This window comes from Mirounga leonina, unplaced genomic scaffold (assembly GCF_011800145.1).
Source record: "Mirounga leonina isolate KUSES-001 unplaced genomic scaffold, KU_Mleo_1.0 Mir_481, whole genome shotgun sequence".
Taxonomy (NCBI): Eukaryota; Metazoa; Chordata; class Mammalia; order Carnivora; family Phocidae; genus Mirounga; species Mirounga leonina.
In genome coordinates, this window is record NW_023270773.1 from 2,234,464 (window position 1) to 2,253,947 (window position 19,484).

Consider the following 19,484-nt stretch of genomic DNA (forward strand, 5'->3'; position numbering starts at 1 on the left):
GGGGTAACGAAGGATGGCGGATATGTCCGTTACTGTGGTGAGGGTTACACAGCTGTAGACAAATGTCAAAACCTACCCAACTGCACACTTTACATGTTATTGAACCAACTATACATTGTATGCTTGTAATACATGTGATCTGTTATGTGTCGATTATATGTTAATAAAGCTAGCTTAAAATAATAGTAACCTAATTTGAACACCTGCTTCAGAGAACTGTTACTCTGGGAGGTGGCCCGGGGGCTGAGGCATGTCAGTTTTTCACCGAGCTCCCATGTGACAGTTCTAGATGCTATACGGTTTTCCGTTAAGATGCAAGGCCTGGCTTTGCTGATTTCTGCTGGGGTCTGTGCTCAGAGTGTCTGATAACACTGTACCCCCTTCCAGGTCTCCCGATGAGCCATGTCAACTGGGGCAGGTCCGTTAAGCTCTCTGGGCCTCAGTTTCCCGATGTCTAAAATGGACACAATTTTAGTAGCTACCTGGCAGGGCTGCTGGGAGGGCCCCACGGAAGTTCTGCAGGTAAGGTTCAGTGGGTGGGAAGTTCACAGAGGAGGGGTTGGATGCGTTCTTTCAGAAACAAGTGCCTGATCCCTACAGGGCTACTATTCCCGAGGAAAGAACACACCCAGCAGGCACCAGCAGCCTGCCAAGACCCTGCCCGGGTGAGCAAGGGGAGAGGGGGCCGTGTATTAATCATGGGTTTTATTTTCAATATTTTCTTCTTTTTAAAAAAAACATTTTTTAAGATTTTTAAAATTTTTAAGTAATCTCTACACACAACATGGGGCTCAAACTCACAACCCCGAGATCAAGAGTCCCATGCGCTTCCGTTGGGGCCAGTCAGGCGCCCCTATTTTCAGATGCTCTGACAAACTGGGGTACTTGCTAATGGTGGAGAGAATGCCCCTCCCAGGACGGCTGGTCCCTAAAGATAGCAAATGTCTCCCCCAGGCGCACAAACTTCTTGCATGAGCGAGCTGGTCTGAACCCGTGTCCTCAGCCACATCCTCTGTCTCTCCCGCCAGGCTCTTTCCCCTGGCCTGGATGGCTGGGGGCAGCCCCGGTAGCCCAGAGCCCAACCAGGTTATTCAAACTATCCAATCCTCCACTTGCCCTGACGTGCCTGCCCCGCCTCCCCCTGCCTCGCCCAGGCCTCGGTGTGAGGCCACCTGAAGGCCCCGCCATATGGTGCTCCCTCCCTCTGCCTCCGGACCAACCCTGGGGCCTCCTCTCAGGCACTGGAAGTAATCAAACTCCCCTTTCAAGGTGGCTTCTGTGCCTGTCATCTTGCCATATCTGAGCAAAACAGAATCCTTGGTGCATTTTACAACAGGCTGCCTTCCCTGGGAAGCCTGCACCCCCACCAGAGTGGGGCAGGTCCATGCTGCTGCGGGGCCAGGGAAGCTTCACGCTCCTTTATTCAAATGAAAAACCAGCCTCCCTGTACCGTAAGAATGAAGTCACATGATGGCCAGCAGAGTTTAATGGGGACCTTCTGACACCACCAAGTGCTCTGATTTCTCTCCCTCGGCCGGGGCCGGGCCTCTCCAATGTGACAGCTGTTGGCCCACACACTGCACGCAAGGCCCATTCACCGGTTCTCACCTCTCGCTTGGCTTTCCAGAGAAACATCTCATCGGTGCGCCGGAAGGCTTCTCTGAGGGCTCTGGCGGGGTCTGTGGGCAGCTCGGGCCGGCGGGCAACGTTGGTGTGCACGTGCACGGCGGCATACCGTGCGGCATCCACCCCTCCATGACCATCAAACACGGCGAAGTAGGCTCGGTCCACGGGGTCCTGGAGGGGAGTGCAGCGGGAGTCACACCGACCTGGCCCTGACCCACGCCGTCACCTAGCCGGAGGCTCTCATCTGGGGCTGGAGCCCAGGCGCGCAGTGGGGTAGGTCTGGGAGAATCAGCACGGCCTTGGCCATCAGGTAGGTCATCCTGACTCAAGCACTTAGGAGTGGCAAGACTTGGAAAAGGAAAGGACAAGCCTCCAGAGCCTCGGTTCACCTTCTGTTATGAGTTGCTGGAGTATAAAGTGAGGGAAGATACCAGGTGGCTCCTGGTGCCTGAGACAAAGCAGGACTCAGCAACTGTGAGTCTGGGGCGAACGTGACTCCTGGGGCCTCCCCTTCTAACAGGCTCAGGCAGATCATTCCCTTTCCTCAGTCCCTCAGCTGGGAATGCAAAGTGGCCCAGAAGTGCTGGGTCAATGACTCGGTCCTCTGAGCCTCCCTGTGACGTGCTTGGCCTTGCCCCCTTCAGAGCACAGCTACGGGCATCACTCCCGCCTCAGCTCTGGCTGGCAGCTCTGCTCGGAAGCCCAGGTGCCCCCACCCACGCCCTTCACAAGGCCTCTGTGGCTGTTCTGACTGGGGCCCGGGAGGAGGAGCACTGCAGGTGGAGCACTCACGGACAGGCCGAAGAGCTGGTTGAAGGTGGGAAGGCACACGTGCCGGTCCTCCATCTTGCGGCGCGTATTCCGGATGGCGTGCATGGAGACCAGCCACTGCCGCTGAGGAAGCCGGGCGATCAAGGGCACCTGCTTCTGCCACTGGCTGCACACTTCCCAGAGCTGGTTAAAGAAACTCTGCGCCAGGCCCTTGGCATCCAGCACTGATGCGCATGACAGAGAACTGTTAGGGAAGCAGCAGGGCTCCACTCAAGCTGCCTGCCCCCCTTCCCCGGGGCCCCTGCAGCTCTCCAACAGCGCCCCCAAAAGCCTGCACAGGCCCCACCAACCCATCAGCCCCAGGGGCATTCTGAGCCTCCCAGCCCGGTAAACTATGCGTGATAGCCTATGTCATGGGCACCAAGCGATGTCTGCTTGGGCAATATGCACAGGAAGGAGCCTCCCATCCCACAGTGAGCAACTCCACTCATGGGAGCCCACCCCCAAGGAAAGAGCCAGAAACTCAAAGATAATTTCAGGACAAAGTATAAAATCATTTATAATTGCACATTAATTAGAAGTAATCGGTATCCAGTGACAGAGTAAATTATGGTCTATTCTCTTGATGAAGAATTAAGCTGCTATTAAACATGATTTTCACAACTAAACATGCAATCGCCACACTGCCCAGCAACTGCACCCCTGGGCATTTATCCCAGAGAAATTAAGACGGCACGTGCACAAAACCCTGCGTGCCCCAGGGTTCACAGCAGCTTCACCTGTAATAGGCAAAAACTGGAAATGGCCCAGATGTTTTTCAACCCGCGAGCGGGTAAACTTCGGTATATCATGCCACGGAATACTACTCGCGGAAGGAAGGAAGGAAGGAAGGAAGGAAGGAAGGAAGGAAGGAAGGAAGGAAGGAAGGAGTAAGTGAGCTCCTGGCGCATTACAGAAACCCAGATGAATCTCCCTAGAGTGATGTGGAGTGAAAAAAGCCTATCCCCAAAAGTTACATACTCTATGATCCCATTTCTAGGCATTCTTGAAATGAAAGAATTATAGAAATAGAGAAGATTAATGGTTGTCAGGGTTAGGGACAGGAGCATGGGGCATTAGGGTGACCACAAAGGATAACATGAGGGATCCCTGTAGGATGAAACTGTTCTATATCTTGACTATGTCAAGATCCTGGTCGCGATAGTTTACTATAGTTTTTTAAGACATTACCGTTGGGGGAACTGGGTAAAGGATACGTAGAATTCCTCTGTGTTATTTCTTGCAACAGCATGAGAGCCTACAGTTATCTCAAAGCTTAATGGAAAAAAATTAAAGGGTAAAACAAAAACGGGCTTCTAAAGAGTGCGTGAGCATGTAAAATGCTATGTCACAATATTAAGGAAAAAACATTAAGGAAAAAAATGTCACTAAAAGAGAACAGAAAATCCCACACACAGTTTGATCATGAGGACCTGAAAAGGCCTTCAACTGCTTGGACCAGAAAATTAAAGGCAGGAAAAGCATACAATCAAAATGTCAGCAGTGGGTGTCTGCAGGTGGGGCTCCACGGGTGATGTTTTTCCTTAAGAATACTTTTTTGGTGTTTTCTCAATTTTCCATCACAACTGTTAGCCCCAGGTGATGGTTTCAAAATATGTCCATTATTCTTTGATGCCTGATTGGGAGCCCAGTTCCCTCCCCTTGAGCATGGGCCTTAGGGACCTGCTCCTAATAAACAGAATCGACTGGAAGTGACCATTTGCTGCTTCCTAAGAGGCACTGCGGCTCCCACCTGGCACGCTCTCTCTCCCTCCCTGTCTGTCTCTGTCTCTCTCTCTCTTCGTCTCCTGGTGAGTCACTGGCCCCGAGGGAAGCAGCTGCCATGGTGTGAGGACACCCAAGCGGCCCCGTGGAGGGTCCACACGGGGAGGGACTGAGGCCTCCTGCTAACAGCCAAGTGACCGAACCCCTTGGAAATGGAACCTCCGCCCCACTGGCCACAAGCTCAGGACCACGATCCCATGAGAGACCCTGGGACAGAACCACCAGCTCAGCAGCTCCCAAATTCCAGACCCACAGAAACTATGGGATAATAAATGTTCATTTTAACCCACTAAATTTCAGGAGGAATTTGTTACACAACAACAGGTAACAGCCCCTACAACACCCCCCCCCCCAAATCCTACCTAAACCTGCCTTCTAAAGAAAAGCTAACCAAGGAACTAACAATGGACAGGTCCCAAGGAATCCTCGGGTGGTGTGCCTCAGAGGCTCAGGCCATTTCCACACACAAAACCCTCCTGGGACTCTTGCTGACCAGGGTGCATGAAGTTGGCACAGGTGAGTCAGGGCCCGTCGCCTCGGAGGGGTGTTCAAGGGCAGACTCTGAGGAGAGTCGCAGGCCACACTTGAAGGACTTGGCGGGGGTGTTGGAGAAGGAAGAGCTCCTGCCCAAAGGTGAAGGCCGCAGAAGAAAAAGAGAAGGGCAGAGGCCAGGGAAGGCAGAGAGGGTCTGTGAGCATGAGAGGCCATGGAAGACATGTCGAGGGATTCCACACGTGAAGGCGAGGTGTGTGTGTCTAGAATTGGCCACCGCCAGCACATCCAGGACACAGACGCCATGCAGGTGTTTGGCAAGAAGTGGGAGACCAGCTGGGCTGGCCTGAGGGGCTGTGGGTACAGGAAGGCTTAGCTCCGGGAAGACAGGTCCACACGAGCTTGGCCCAGTGCATCCCCTGCCAACAAGTCAGAGACCCCTCATTCAGCTGGACGGCACAGCACTGCCTCCCTAGCCTCCTCTCCGCTGTAGACGGCTGTGCTCAGAAGACTATCTGGGCTGCTGGGTTCCTTCCCCCTCCCTCTGGGCTCTGCTTTTTTTTTTAAAGATTTTATTTATTTATTTGTCAGAGAGAGAGAGCGAGCGAGCAAGCACAAGCAGGGGGCATGGCAGGCAGAGGGAGAAGTGGGCTCCCTGCCGAGCAAGGAGCCTGATTCGGGGCTCGATCCCAGGACCCCAGGATCACGACCTGAGCTGAAGGCAGAGGCTTAACCGACTGAGCCACCCAGGCGCCCTGGGCTCTGCTTTTATTAGGCCTGAGACGCCCAGGGAGGCACAGGGTGCCGCGTACTCTCTTGCCTTAGGTTGTGCTACCATTTCCTTCAACACGTTTGAACTTGAATTTCGGCTTGAGCAAAAGCAATTACCACTGACAATGATAAGCAATGGATAAGCAACGGGAGAATCGGCCGCTCACTGACTCCTGATGCCGCCAGCAGAAGATGCCTGCTTTCCAGGCTGAGAGCCTCACCCTGGCGCCCACAGGTCCAGCCTACTGGAGAGGAGCCAGCTGGTGTTTCCCCATGACCCAGCCACAGAGAGGTCTTAGTCATATCTCTGTCCTTGAGCAGTGGTGCTTTTATCACCTGCCGGGAAGCCAATTTTGCAAGAAGGGCTTCGAGATGATAGACTTTACTATGTTCTGCTCCAGTGACAGGGACAGCTGATCAAGGCTGCGAGCCCAGGCCTGCACGGCAGGCGGGGGCAGGCTGTGATTTCCTCCCCCCTTCCCTGGCCTGCAGGCGCCCCCAGGGGTAGGGCTCGGCGGGCGTCAGCCACCGCCCGGGGCCTTCCCGCCAGCAGGTGGCGCTGGTTTCCCGCCGGGACTCTGGGGCGGCGCGCTCCCTTTGTGGGGCTCTGAGGAGGACAATAGCTGCCTGTCACTGTGGGCCACTGTCTCCCGCACCTCCCAGGCAGGAATGCGAGGCCGTGCTGGAATGGAATGTGGGCAGGGAGCCACGGAAAAGGCCGGGGACACGGACGAGAACTCAGCATGTGCTGAAGTGAGGGGCTGTGTGGGTTTGTCTCCCAGCCCACCCCCCCCCTGTTCCTTGCTTTGCCCTCACCGCTCGCTCTCGTGCTAAGCTTAAAGGAACATAGATAACAAATATGGGACAAGATGGAAGTAATCATATGCAAAATATAAAGGGACCAAATCAACAAATTGTACAGTAGTCCCCCCAGATCCAAGATTTCGCTTTCCGGGGTTTCGGGCACAAGGCGGTCAACTGCGGTCTGGAAACGGGGTCATCCCATTTGTACTGTCGGAAGGTCAACAGTAGCCCAACGCTACACTGTAAAGCCTGCGTCACTCACCTCACTTCATCTTATCAGATCACGCAGGCATTTTACCATCTCACATCATCACCAGAAAAAGGGTGAGTACAGTACACTAAGATATTGATAGAGAGGACCACCTTCATATAACTTTTATTACAGTATATCGTTATTTTAGTATCAGTTATTGTTAATCTCTTACTGTGCTTAGTTTATAAATTAAAGTTTATCATAGGTACGCATGTATAGGAAAAAATGCAGTATATATAGGGTTTGGTACCATCTGCGGTTTCAGGCATCCCCTGGGGGTCTTAAAATGCATCCCCCTCAGATGAGGGGAGCCTACTGTATTAGGAAAGTGAAAGAAAGATATGCAAAGTAAGAGCCCTGACTTTTTATGAAGGGGTTCACTGCCCATTCCTGGGTTCCCCTGGCTGTGCCGGGTGGCTTGGGGTGCGCCCTGCTAACCAGTATCCCAGGAGGAGGCCGACCCACAGGCCCCTTCGGCCCCTCCCCAAGCTAGCCCTCAGATGCCGTGGAGCCCCCATCTGACGGGGTCCTGAGTTGGATCAGCCCGGGGAACAGGCCCAAGTGCTGGCATTTTCTACCAGCTGGACCCTGAAGCCGCCCCCAGGAGCCGTGCACACATCACCCTCCTGACTCCCACGCCACCCTGAAGCAGTGTCAGCTGAGGCAGAAGAGCAAGTGGGCGACCAAGGTGCCACCTCAGCCTCCTCCCATGTAGAACGGGAAAAGCATTATTCATTTCCTGGGCAGTTCGGAAGCTCAGGGAGACGGCGGCTGCGCTCCCCCTGCCGACCTGATGCTGGAGTGGGCGCTCTTTCTGCATCCTGACCCCGCCGCACCGTCAGGAGCACGCGTGGCCGCTGCCCTTCCTTGGCCCTCAGCCACATGCTGCCCACGACCGCCCTTCCACCAGCAAACCAGGAAAGGCACCACCCCCTCACCCCCACCCCGTCCCTCATCTGGCGGGTGAGTCTGTCGCCTGCTAAGCCTCCGGGCCAGAGAGGGAAGAGAACTCACAGGTCACAGGGGCCTTCTCTTCCTTGTCGTCATCTTCCTCCTCTTCCTCCTCCTCCTGCCCTGGCAACTTCCTAAACTCAGAAAGGTCCGTCTGTAGCAGCCGGGAAACTGCCTCGTGGGCCAGAGATGAAGCAAGTGGTGGCGGGGCGCTCCTGGGGACAGGAACAAGGAGTGAAGTGGGGCTGGCACCTCGGCAGAAGCTAATACACCAGTGCCTCCCCGAATGCTCCAGATGGAGAACCCCTTTCTGCTCAAGGAGGCCCTCCCGGAGGAGGCGATGACTGCTTGTGCCACAACGTGCGGCAGCAAGCAGATCGGCCTCTGGGCCTCGGGGAGCTGGATGGGACAGGTCCTGAGCTACACCAAACGTGGGTGGGGGGCTGGTGGTGGGGAGAAGATGTGTCTGCTGGCCCCCATGGCCGGGCTGCACACACTGCCCAACGTCCAGCCCGATGACAGCTGGCCACCAATACCAGCTGGGGCCCTCTAGAGTGTCAGGAGTCTTATGGGTTGAATTGTGTCCCTCAAAATTCGTATGTTGAAGTTCTAGCTGCCAGTGTCTCAGAATGTGACCTGATTTAGGAACAGATGCAATTAGTTGTAGTGAGGTCGTACAGGAGGAGGGTGGGTCCCTAATCCAACACCGGTGTCCTTATAAAAAGGGGACATTCAGGGGGCACCTGGGTGGCTCAGTCGGCTAAGGGCCTGCCTTCGGCTCAGGTCATGATCACGGGGTCCTGGGATCGAGCCCTGCATCGGGCTCCCTGCTCAGCGGGAGTCTGCTTTTCCCTCTGCATCTCCCCCTACTTGGGTGCGCTCTCTCTCTGACAAATAAATAAATCTTTTTTTTTTTTTTAAAGGGGGACATTCAGACACAGATGCACACAGGGGGGAACTGTATGTGAAGATGAAGGCAGAAGGTGGGGTGATGAGCCAGAAATCACCAGAAGTAACCAGCCCTACGTCAGATCCACCCTGATCCTGGACTTCCAGCCTCCAAAACTCTGAGACAACACATTTTTGTTTAAGCTGTTTGGCCTGCAGTCCTTCCCACACTACGTCCATGGAAAGCCCTCCCTGGCTCCCCTGCGCATAAGGGGTCCATTCCTCTGCTGCCCCTATACCTCTCGATGCATCCAGACCCTGGAATCTGCCTCCCCACCAGTGGGAACCCTTCATAGGCCAGACAATGTGTCTGTCCTCAAGGGCTGGGGGCCCACGCCCAGGGTAGCCAGTGATTCTCCACTGGGCAGACACACCTGGCTTTTCCCTGAGGGCAAGGACCTCCCAACAGCCAGGCAAATGGGTCACTTCCCTTTGGGGGCTGGGCATCCACGGTGTGTCTATAGATGGTCTCAGGAATTTACAGGGATGAATCTTTGATTTTTTAAAATGAGAGGGTGACTCAGGGGAGAGGCCTCTGGAACCGCCTTTGAAAAACAACCAGCTAAGACATGAGAAATGAGTTCCCCTGCCATTTGGGGATTTCCTGCTAACCACTGGGTTTTCCTTTTTCACAGCAGGGAGAAGGGGCGCTGTTCTCTTTGCTCCTGGGGAGGTGGTGCCGTAGATTCCTGCAGGCCTGCAAAGGTCACTGGGGCCAGGAAGCAGCTTCCGGCCTGGGGAACACAGACAATGCCTGGCCTCAGGCCATAGGCCTCGCTTCCTGGATGCTCCCTCCCTCCCCATCCAGGGGCTACCCCCCACCCCAGCCCCCATACACCCTCCAGGCACTCAGGCCCTGCAGCAGTCAGGGCTCTTAAAGACTCCAGAAGATGCTGCAGTGAACAGAAGGTGGGTGCAAGGCCCAGGTACCCAAGAAACACTCTAGTTCCACCTGCTCTGGGGTTTTCAAGTTTGCTGCATAGCAGCCGAGATGAAAATGCAGAAGAATAATTATAGCATAAGGTGTGCATTGCTCGGGGACCTGAGATGGGACACAAAACCGCTCACAACAAGGGGGAAGACAGGACGTAAATCACTGCACCCTTGAACTTGGTGATCTGACTTCCCAACAGTCTCATGGAGGACACCATTTACAATCTGAGAAAACACCGTGCACCACTATGCTTGGGGCCCCGTGCGCCCAGGGGCCTACACGCCAGCCGCAGGGATGGGAAGCAGGGGACAGGGACAGGAGCGGCCAGGGAGCTGTGAGGAACGTCTGTGAGGGTGCTCCTGACAGTCAGACCCAGAGTAGACAACACGTGATCACACGTATGAACACTGTGTCTGCACAGGGAAGAAATACAAGAAAAGAACAAAAGGAACTGAAAACAAATCCATCAAGATGAGTAGAAAATACACTTTAAAATATTATGTTTTAAAGGTGTTTTAAGATGGATTTGTTAGGAAGTTGATGGGGGCCATGACCCTTGGCCTCTCCCTCATGGCTAATAGTCTCAGGCCTGCTCCACCATCCTGCTAATTAACAGGGTGCCTATTCAATGCCTGAGCCCAGGGCCTACCACCAGGGCCTCATGGGCATGCCCCGTCACCTCAAGCAAGTCCTGCTTTTCTCCTACGTGTAGCCTAGACACCTGCCCTCCAACATAACTAAAACCCGCTCACACCCAAGGCCCTGCACCCATCACACCCCTCTAGTCAGGCCCCCGACTTCTAAAGCTCAGGCCCCTCCCTGGGCAGGAGGGCCGGTCACCTGCTCCTGCTTGGCCACCCTCCTCCTCCTCACCTGCTTCCATCTCCACTTCCATGGAGCAAAACCAGCCCCACCTTCTGGGATCCTGCCCCTCTGGGCATGTCACTCCTCTGCCTTCTCCTCCCCCCACCAGTGGACTGACTGCTTACCCTGGTGGCCCTCCCAGGCTTGGCCCTATAGCTTGCCCTCTTCTTCTTCTTTTTTTTTTTAATTGTTATTGCTATGATGTAGTTAAGTTCTTTTTTTTTTTTTTTAAGATTTTATTTATTTGACAGAGAGAGCGAAAGAGCACAAGCAGGGGGAGCAGCAGAGGGAGAGGAAGAAGCAGGCCCCCTTCCGAGCAGGGAGCCTGACGCAGGACTCGATCCCAGGACCCTGGGATCATGACCTGAGCCGAAGGCAGATGCCTAACGATCTGAGCCACCCAGGCACCCAGCTTGCCCTCTTCTGACTCTGAGCCACCAGCCTGGGGCTCTCCTGCCTCCGTCCCCAGGTCACTTCCTCTCTCTCCCCGCGGACAGGTCATCTCCAACACAGCAGGCTTTATGCTGGGTGCTCTCACTCTCCCCGGGCTCTGGGCTCGCGCATAGGGGCAGATAGGCACCAATCCTCCCAGGCCTGCAATTCCTCCCACCGCCCCTAAAGCCCCCACAGGAGGCCCAGTGGCTGCCGGTGGGACAGACCCTGCGGCCCCGGGCCCTGAGGTAGGCAGAGCCCTGGGAGCCCTCCCCTCCCCTCCCCCACATCCAGCAACTCTGACCTATTCTGTTCCACCGACTCGCCTTATGCCACCTGCCTCTAAAATATTTCCTCAACGCAGAACAAAACAGGCCAGTAACACCCTCTGCACATGCCACACCCTAAAGGGACATGGTCACTGGGCATGTCCTCCTGAGCTCTGTGGGGCCGTGGGGCTGTCAGGATGGACCAGGCCAGCTCACACCGACCTTCATGCTCAGTGACCTGGGCTCCCATACTGTACGGGGTAAAAGTCATTAACTCTGTTGGATCCTAGCAAGCAGGCCCTTGGGGTGTGTGTGCAGGGATCGAGCTGGCTCGAAGCATGCTTGGGAACACTAAAATGCCAGGATACTGAGGCTGGGGGCATGGTCTGACTTTAGGGGTGACACAGTGACTAGGGACTGTGGGCCCGGCCCCTGGGGAGGGATGAGGTTCACGCAGACGCTGCATGGGCCGCTAGCCTTTACTGTCTATTGCTTTCTCCCTTCAAGTCTCACCTCTGTGCCTCAGCTGCCTGGCCTGGGAACAGGGGACAGCACCATCACCTCTTGGGTCATTTGACTAGGGGCACATGGCCTGGCCCTGCCCCCACCCTGAGGCCTCTGCCTCCCAATTTGTGAAATGAGACAGAAACAGGATTGACTGCGCCTGTCATGGGTTGGACTGTGTCCCCCCAAAAGATATACTGAAAAGTCCTAACCTGCTCAGAATGTGGAATTAGGGTCTTTGCAGGTGTAAGATGAGGTCATACTGGCCCTCAATCTCATAGGACTGGTGTCCTTACAAGAGAAGAGACCTAAACAGGGAGGGAATGCCACGTGAAGACACAGACGTGCAGGGCAGATGCCATGTGACAAGAAGGCCAGGCTGCAGGGATGCCTCTACAAGCCAAGGAACCCCAAGGACTGCTGGCAACACTGGCAGCTGAGAGAAAGGCCTGGAACCAATTCTCCACAGCCTTTGAGGGAGCTCGACCCTGCCGACACCCTGATCTCTGACCTTTGGCCTCCAGAACTATGAGACAATCCGGGCTACTTTGTGACGGCAGCCCTGGGGAAGTGATGCGGCCCTGTCACGGGGATGTCATTAGGGAGCATAACTGGCACAGGACAGGGCATGTGGGGTGAGCGGGAGTTGCGGTCAAGTTCAGCCGGTGGCACGTGCCAAGCCCCTTGCTCCCGGCCCGTGCTGTCCCCTCCTGGCAGGTCTGCCTCCTACCTGCTGCTCAGGAAGCCCATCACCAGCTCGGCCAGCTCGCCCTCCACCTCCTCCTGGCTCAGCACTGTCCCCGGGAGCTTCCATGGCACAGGGCTCTCTAGGCTCAGCGGCGCTGGGAAGTCGCAGAGGAAGGCGTCCAGGAAGCCTGGGATCTCCTCTGCCAGCTGGCTGCTCTGCTGGGGGGCTCGAGAGGCCATGCCCAGAGCATCCCGGGAGGTCTCTGCTGGGATTCCGGGTGGTCTTTGCTCTAAGGAGAGACGCGAGGGTCAGAAAACACATGGGGATCGGTGCCCTCACCCCACAGTGCTGAGTGTGCGGTGCCTTGCTTTCTCTCCTTCACCTCGAAGCATCATGCAGCAGGTGCCACGCCAAGCCCAGGGCCTCAAGGCAGAACGGCAGGGCCACTGGCCTCACAGAGTTCAGGGGACCCAAGTAAGGGGGAGGAACAACCCTGGTCAGTGTCCTGACACAGCTCTAAGAGGGGGCACTCGGAAGCCCAAGAGAAGTGGCTTCAGGAGACAGAGCTGGGATCAGGGGCCACATGGATGCCCTGAAGGAGAAGTGACAGAGAAGGCAGGCTTGTTCCCGGTAGGGGATGGCTGGTGTAGACAAAGGCGGTTAGGAGGGGGGGACACCAGGGCCAGGCCATTGAGGCAGGAAAACACAGCAGGTAAAGGGGTTCAACCTGACCCCGGGACCTCAACAGCCAGAAGGTGAGGAAGTGATGCCATCACGTCTGTGAGCCTAGTGGGGAGAAGGGATGCCTGTCAAGGAAAGAAAAAGAAGGGCCAGGGTGGTGCCGGCACTGGTCCTGGGATGTTTTGGATGTGGACAAGAGGGGGAGTAGGAAGGGACCCCAGAGGCTGCAGGGCACCCCAGGGCGTGGGCAGGAGAGAAGCCAGGAAAGTTGGGGACACCTGTGATGTGTCCTCTCCAACAGGAAGAGTCCTGGGCCTCCTGAGTCCCGGCTGAAGGAGAGGCACCAGGGACAGCCCAGGCCAATGACCCCACTGCCCTGGGCACTGGCTCCCACCTCTCAGGCTCTTCCTCCCCCGTCCTCAGGAAGGCTAAGGGCTTACTAGCTGCCAGGCCCTGTGCATTGCCCATAACAACCCTGGGAGCCAGGACGAGCCCCCATTTCACAGATGGGAACACTGAGGCTGGGAGAGGGGCAGCGGTTTGAGAGTGGAGGAAGGATTCTGGAGCCCATACTCATCACCATCCCACCCAGCTCTTCTCCCACGACAGCCTCACTCACACCTGGCTCCCGCCCCATCCTCCTCCCCAAGGTGGCCCTCCAGTTCCTCTCCCCCAGCTCAGGACCTCCACACACCACCTGCCCACCCTCTTCCCTCACCCTGCCTCCCTGGGTTCATGGGCCAGCGGAGGCCTGTCTGTCAGACTCCTGAACAACCCGCCTGGACTCCTACCTCTCCTGTTCAGCCCTCCAGACCCAAATGGTCCCAGAGCATCTCTCTTCTAGCATACACCCTCCCCCATTCGCTCTCTAGGGCCCACTTCCTACCCCACACCCAGGTGTGCCACCCCCTGGCCACCAACGCCGAGCACAGGCCCTTGTCTCGCCCATTCCCCTCCAGCTGGAGCCTGTTCTCTCTGAGCCTTCCCAGGGCTGGGGCACCCCCAGGGCCTCCATAACACCCAACTGGGAAGCTTGCTTTGGGAGCAGTAACAGCTTGACTCGAGGGTCCAATCCCAAGTTGCAGGCAGAGAATGTGGGGAGCAATTTCACAGTCCATCCCCTCCCTGAGGCCTTCCCGGTTGTGATGAGCGCAGGCAGGGAGAAGGCACAGGAGAGACTCTTCTGGAATTCCTCATGCCTGCAGATGTTACTGGAGGACAGCAGTGGACAGGGGTTGGCAATTGGAGGCTGAAGGGACCTGCCTCCGAGGGGAGGGATGAGAGCCGGCCTAGCACCCACACCATGGGCACGGCTGCCCTTGTCCAGAGTCACTAACTCAGCACAAGTCTGTGGCAGAATAAAGAAAAAAAAAAAAAAAAAAAACCACAAGAAGAGCATGGGGTGAAGGGGAAAGGGAAAGTTAAATGTCTAATCTGGGAAGGACTTGCAAGTGACGAGGAGGGTAAATGAAAAACGACAACAACAACAAACCCACAAAATCTCTCTTTCAGGGCCCTGTCAAAAGTTGACTTTTTAAAGCAGACACAGAAATAATACAGAAATTAGGGCACTTATGAGGGAAGGTTATGGGGACAGATTTAAAATCACTGCTATCCTCCATGCTTACTTATCAGTAGAAGTAAATACAATGCAGCCCCAGGTTACAAAAGGTGAACAGGTAAAAAGATAAAGAGGGTAAAATAAAGAAGCAGAAATTAGGACAAGAGCAGGTTGGACAACCGAATCATGACCACAAGGGTAAGACTTTGTGAAATGGGGAGATCCGAAAAGGCTGGGAGCCTCACCGGGGGTGGTAAGGATCACCTGGGGAGAAGGCAGGCTGCCCAAGAAGCAAGCCAGAGAAAAACAAGAAGATGGTGTGAATTTCCCAGCAGGCTCCGACACCCTTCCGCAGAGAAAGAGGCCAAGCCACTTCCTCTGCTAGGGAACAGCTCTGGCCTGTTGCTTAGGGGAGAGAAATGTGAATAATGCAGAACTGCCCTCAAGCAACACCCGGCGCCTGGGGTCAGGAAATGCTGCCTGGCTCCCTGCAAGTCCTGAGCCCATCTGAGCCCAGAAATAATGCTCTACAGGCACTGAAATCTTCGGCGGTGCACGCGCTCCCATGTTCAGTCTATGATTGGGACCTAAACGAGAGGAGGGCTAGCTCACCGACCTCCCCAGAGTGCACAGGAGGGCCCTGCTTGAGAAACCCTGGCCCCCAGCATAAAGCACAGAATGCGAGACCCTTCGCCTGCGTCCTCACTTGCTGGTGGCGTCTGCTTGGCATTTTGGAATGCGGGTACCTCCTAGGGATACTGTTTTTTTTTTTTGTGGGGGGGATGCTGTTTTCTGTGCCTGGAGCTCCCCCTAACCCCCAAGTCTGCCCCTTTCCCTGGGGGTCGGGGCCCCTCCTCTCCGCATTGCTGCCTCAGTACTCTGCCCTGTGCCCACTGACCCGTGCCCAGAATTGGGCACAGGCCCTGAGGGCAGCCTGTGACATGCCTGCTGAATAGGGTCGGGGGAGGGGGGCACGGGGGTGGGGAGGGAGAGGGCAGGCGGCGCGGGCGTGACAGTGCTTGTGTGCATGCTTGGCCTGCATCTGCCAGGGTGCGGGCTGCCTTATCCTCAGGGCCTGTGCCAGCCGCCCTCTGCTAGACAGGCGGGTGGCCCAGAGCCATCCTGCCGGCTGAGGACCAAACAGGCTGGTTTCTACATCAGCAGGCTGAGGCGAGGGGCAAGGAGAGGAACCAGGACATGGCTTTCCTTCTCTGGGGCCCAGCTGGGGAAAAAGACAAGAGTAAGTTCCTTCCAGGGTGCCTAGGTGGCTCAGTTGGTTAAGCGACTGCCTTTGGCTCAGGTCTTGATCCTGGAGTCCCAGGATTGAGTCCCGCATCCAGCTCCCAGCTCAGCAGGGAGTCTGCTTCTCTCTCTGATCCTCCCCCCTCTCATGTGCTTTCTCTCTCTCTCAAATAAATAAATAAATAAAATCTTAAAAAAAAAAAAAATTCCTTCCTTGCCCTTCTTTTTTCCAACAAACTCTGAATCTGTGATATAGGCCATACAGAGAGGAGCAAAACAATCTTGCTCCCAGGAGCCCGGGGCCTACAGATAAAGGCAGGAACTGGGCAGGAGGGAGGGATTCCCAAGGCAAAAGGGGCCCTCCCACAAGACAGCCCCGGTGCCAGGAGGGGCAGGGGACTGTGCCGTGATCCTGAGCTCTTGCCGGCCCACCAGGGGCGGACAGGGTCTCAGGGCTAGAAAGCAGGATAAGGTGGTGGGAGATGAGGCAGAGCTGGGTGCAGGGTGTCCAGCTGGATGCAGTGCTGAGGGGTGCTGGGAAGGGGGACTCGTTGAGTCTGGGTGAGTCATCAAGGACTGGGGGTGGGCAGGGGAGGAACACTGGGCTGCCAGCCCCCTTGTCACCTGCCACCAGACAGGCCAAACGTGGCCCAGGGCCCGGGGCCTCCCAGCTCCTGGAATGCTGCCTCTCTGCACTGCTCCTCAGCTGCCAGGCAATACCCGCCAGGGGCCCTCGGCTGCCAGCGCCCACGGCACTCTTCCTGCTACTTCTCTTTCCACCTCCCGGCAACCTGTTGTCATTATCCCCACGTGGGGGTCACGACAGGTGGGGGCAGCGGGGTGCGGGGGGTAACAGCAAAAGAACCAAGCAACTTGTTCGAAGTCCCTTGGTGGGGTTCACGCCTGCTGGGGAGTCACCCGCCCACCCCCCACTGGTCACCAGCTTGGGGATTCAGTCTCTTGTGGCCTCTTCTTTCATCTCTACGCCGATCACCCTGTTCCTGCTCCTCACCTCTGTGCTCCTGTGCCTTGCCTTGTGGCATTCCATTTTGGGCCCCCCCACTCCGATCCAAGCTCTGCTGAGCTGTCACACCTCTGGGGTCCAGCACACTGTCTTCCATGTGCTAGATCCCAAAGAAAAAATATTTATTTTCTTCTAGTTTATCAGTTTTGACTCATAAGCTCAACTAACGCACATTTGTACAACTGCCTTTTTCTTGATTTTTTAAAAAAGATTCATTTATTTACTTGAGAGAGAGAGAGCACGTGCATGAGCAGGTGGAGGGGGAGAGGGAGAGAGTGAGAGAATCCTCAAGCAGTCTCCCCACTGAGTGCAGAGCCCAACCCAGGGCTAGATCTCAGGACTGAGATCATGACCCGAGCCAAAATCCAGAGTTGGCTGCTTAACCGACTGAGCCACCCAGGCACCCCACCTGCCTTGTTCTAGATGGTAGGGACAAAATACTTGTTGAGAGTCCTGCTCGACTTCAGAACCCAGGAGTACAGCAAAAAATACAGCAAAAAACAGTAATCCTTAAGAAAGGAAACTGCATCATCATTACAACAGTGTTGCCTTCCTTCTTAAAAACTTCTCTGTAAATGGAGAATCTTATTTGTTCATAAGTAACCACTGGGAAGAATATGGCATCAATTTTCCAGAGCTTTTCCTACACACGTATCTTTTTTCTTTAAAAAAAAAAAAAAGTAGGGCAAAATACATGGGACACGTCATTTATCGTTCTGCCCATTTTTCCGTCTCCAGTTCTGTGGCATTAAGTACATTCACATTGCTGTGGTTGGGTGCAAGTCTACAGGCTTGACTTTCTCACTAGATGCTCCGAGTCAGGAAGCCCACCCCTGTCCTCTCAGGCATTAGTGTGGCCCTCTGTGCATATGGTGTCTGGCCAGTGCGATGGTGGAGGGAAGACGGGGGCTGCCTTCTGCCTCTGCCAGTGGGTGGTGTGGCTGAGATAAGCAGCCTGAGGCCTGGCACCTTCCAAGAGGAAGTTAAGATAGCCTGTGGAGAACAGTGATCGGAGGAGAAAGGTTTTAAACACAGGGATGGCCGCCGCAGGCAACATCTCAAAGGAATTCTACAAATGAACTTGTATGGAGCTTTACAGCTTTCAAAGTGGTATTCAAAGTGGCATTTGTTTTGTTACCTCTTGCACAACAATTCCAAGAAGTACAGGCTGTCAGGCCACATTGCGGATGAAGAAATAGGCTCGGGGAGGGTAAGCTACCCGCCTAGGGTCACAAAGGTAGGAAATGGCAAAGCCGGACTCACATGAGGTCTTCTGATGCCTTTTGTCATTTCCAGTTTGGTTATAGGAGGAAAAGACTGAGATGTGACGATAGGCCAGATATGGGCATAAAGGCCAGGAGTGAGGGGCGCCTTGTGGCGCAGTCGGTTGAGCGACCGACTCTTGGTTTCGGCTGGGGTCGTGATCTCGGGGGTTGTGAGATCCAAGCCGGGTTCTATGCTCAGCGGGGAGTCTGCTGGGGTTTCTCTCTCTCTCTCTGAAATAAATAAATCTTAAAAAAAAAAAAAGGCCAGAAGTGTGACCTCAGAGTGCTGGCCTTACATTCTATCTCCCATGGTGGGAGTACAGCTCAGCCCACAGGACTTGCCCCAGGAAATACCATGAGGACATGTGTCACTCAGGCCATGTGTCCCGCTGGGTGGAAGGCTGTGGGGGAGGAGTCCATCACCATCAACTAGTCCTGGCTATGTGTTAGGCCCTGCATTAAAATCTCTACAATCAGGTGCCTTTTCTCCCTCCCTACTGCAGAGAGGTTAAGAGGCTTGCCTGAGGTCACACAGCTCCCAGTGGTGGAGTCCATCACCTCCCTGCCTGAGAATTCTTTTTTTTTTTTTTTTTTAAAGATTTTATGTATTCATTTGAGACACAGAGATACAGAGAGAGAGAGAGAGAGCATGAGCAGTGGGAGAGGCAGAGGGAGAGGGAGAAGCAGACTCCCGGCCGAGCCAGGAGCCCGATGCGGGGCTCGATCCCAGGAACCCGGGATCATGACCTGAGCCGAAGGCAGACGCTTAACCATCTGAGCCACCCAGGCGCCCCCCTGCCTGAGATTTCTATCTCACACACCTAGGGCTTAAAGTGCGGCAACCCAAGCATTCGCTTTCACTAAAACACTCGCTTTAAATCACTTGGACGAGGGCCACGGATGGGGGCAGGCCATGGGGTAAGGGCACGTGGGCAGAGATGTGGACCGGCAAAGGTGCAGGGGCTGGTGGGGTAGGAGTCAGGACAGTGGGCCCGGCCCAGATGCTCCTAAGAACAGGGGCTCGGCCACGGGCAAATGGGGGCACGTCACCCCTCAGCATCCATTCTGCTTCACAGCCCTCGGTTCCCACCTGGCCTTCGGCTTGGCCACACCCCCGCCAGCCCCTGGCCCCCCAGGTCTGCACCCTTGCCTCCCTGGCCCTTCAATTCTCTGCCTCGGGTTCCTCAGGTCTTCAATTGCTCCCCTCCGCTCTTCAGCCCCCCACTCGGCCCCCGAAACCCTTGGGTCTTCCCATCTCGGCCTCCCTGCCTCCCCAGCCCCCCTTTTCCACACCCTCCGGTTCCTCAGCGCCCCGTTTCCTCCCTATACGCCTCAGGTCTCCACCTGAGCCTCACTCCAGCGCGGTCAGCCCCCCGGTCCCATGCCCCGGGCTTCCTCACCCCCCGGGAGCCCCAGGGCCTCACCTGCTACTCCTCCACTCCGGGCCCCTCGAGCCGCTCCCGGCCAGCCCCGCCCACTTCCCGTCCCCCGCCGCCGCGGGCTCCGCGCAGGCGCAGTCGGACCGCGGGCGGGCGGGGTCGGGCCTCTGCTGCCCCCTGGCGGCCTCGCGGCCCTTTCAT

At 55.7% G+C, this 19,484-nt stretch overlaps 1 protein-coding gene across 2 annotated transcripts in view; it reads right to left on the reverse strand.

Moving 5' to 3' along the window:
• The window catches only part of PPM1F (protein phosphatase, Mg2+/Mn2+ dependent 1F), a 26,660-nt gene extending 7,250 nt beyond the window's left edge, over positions 1-19,410 (reverse strand). Inside the window, exons 1-5 of one of the 2 annotated variants that reach the window (XM_034989208.1) lie at positions 19,329-19,410; positions 12,174-12,420; positions 7,556-7,707; positions 2,419-2,621; positions 1,609-1,797 (exon numbers count right to left, since the gene is read on the reverse strand). In XM_034989208.1, the coding sequence (XP_034845099.1) occupies positions 1,609-1,797; positions 2,419-2,621; positions 7,556-7,707; positions 12,174-12,370 (741 nt within the window). In that variant the 5' untranslated portion in view covers positions 12,371-12,420; positions 19,329-19,410. Of the gene's footprint in view, positions 1-1,608; positions 1,798-2,418; positions 2,622-7,555; positions 7,708-12,173; positions 12,421-16,627; positions 16,722-19,328 lie in introns of those variants that run through there. The other variant, XM_034989207.1, reaches the window with a different exon arrangement.
• Positions 19,411-19,484: the final 74 nt, after the last annotated feature.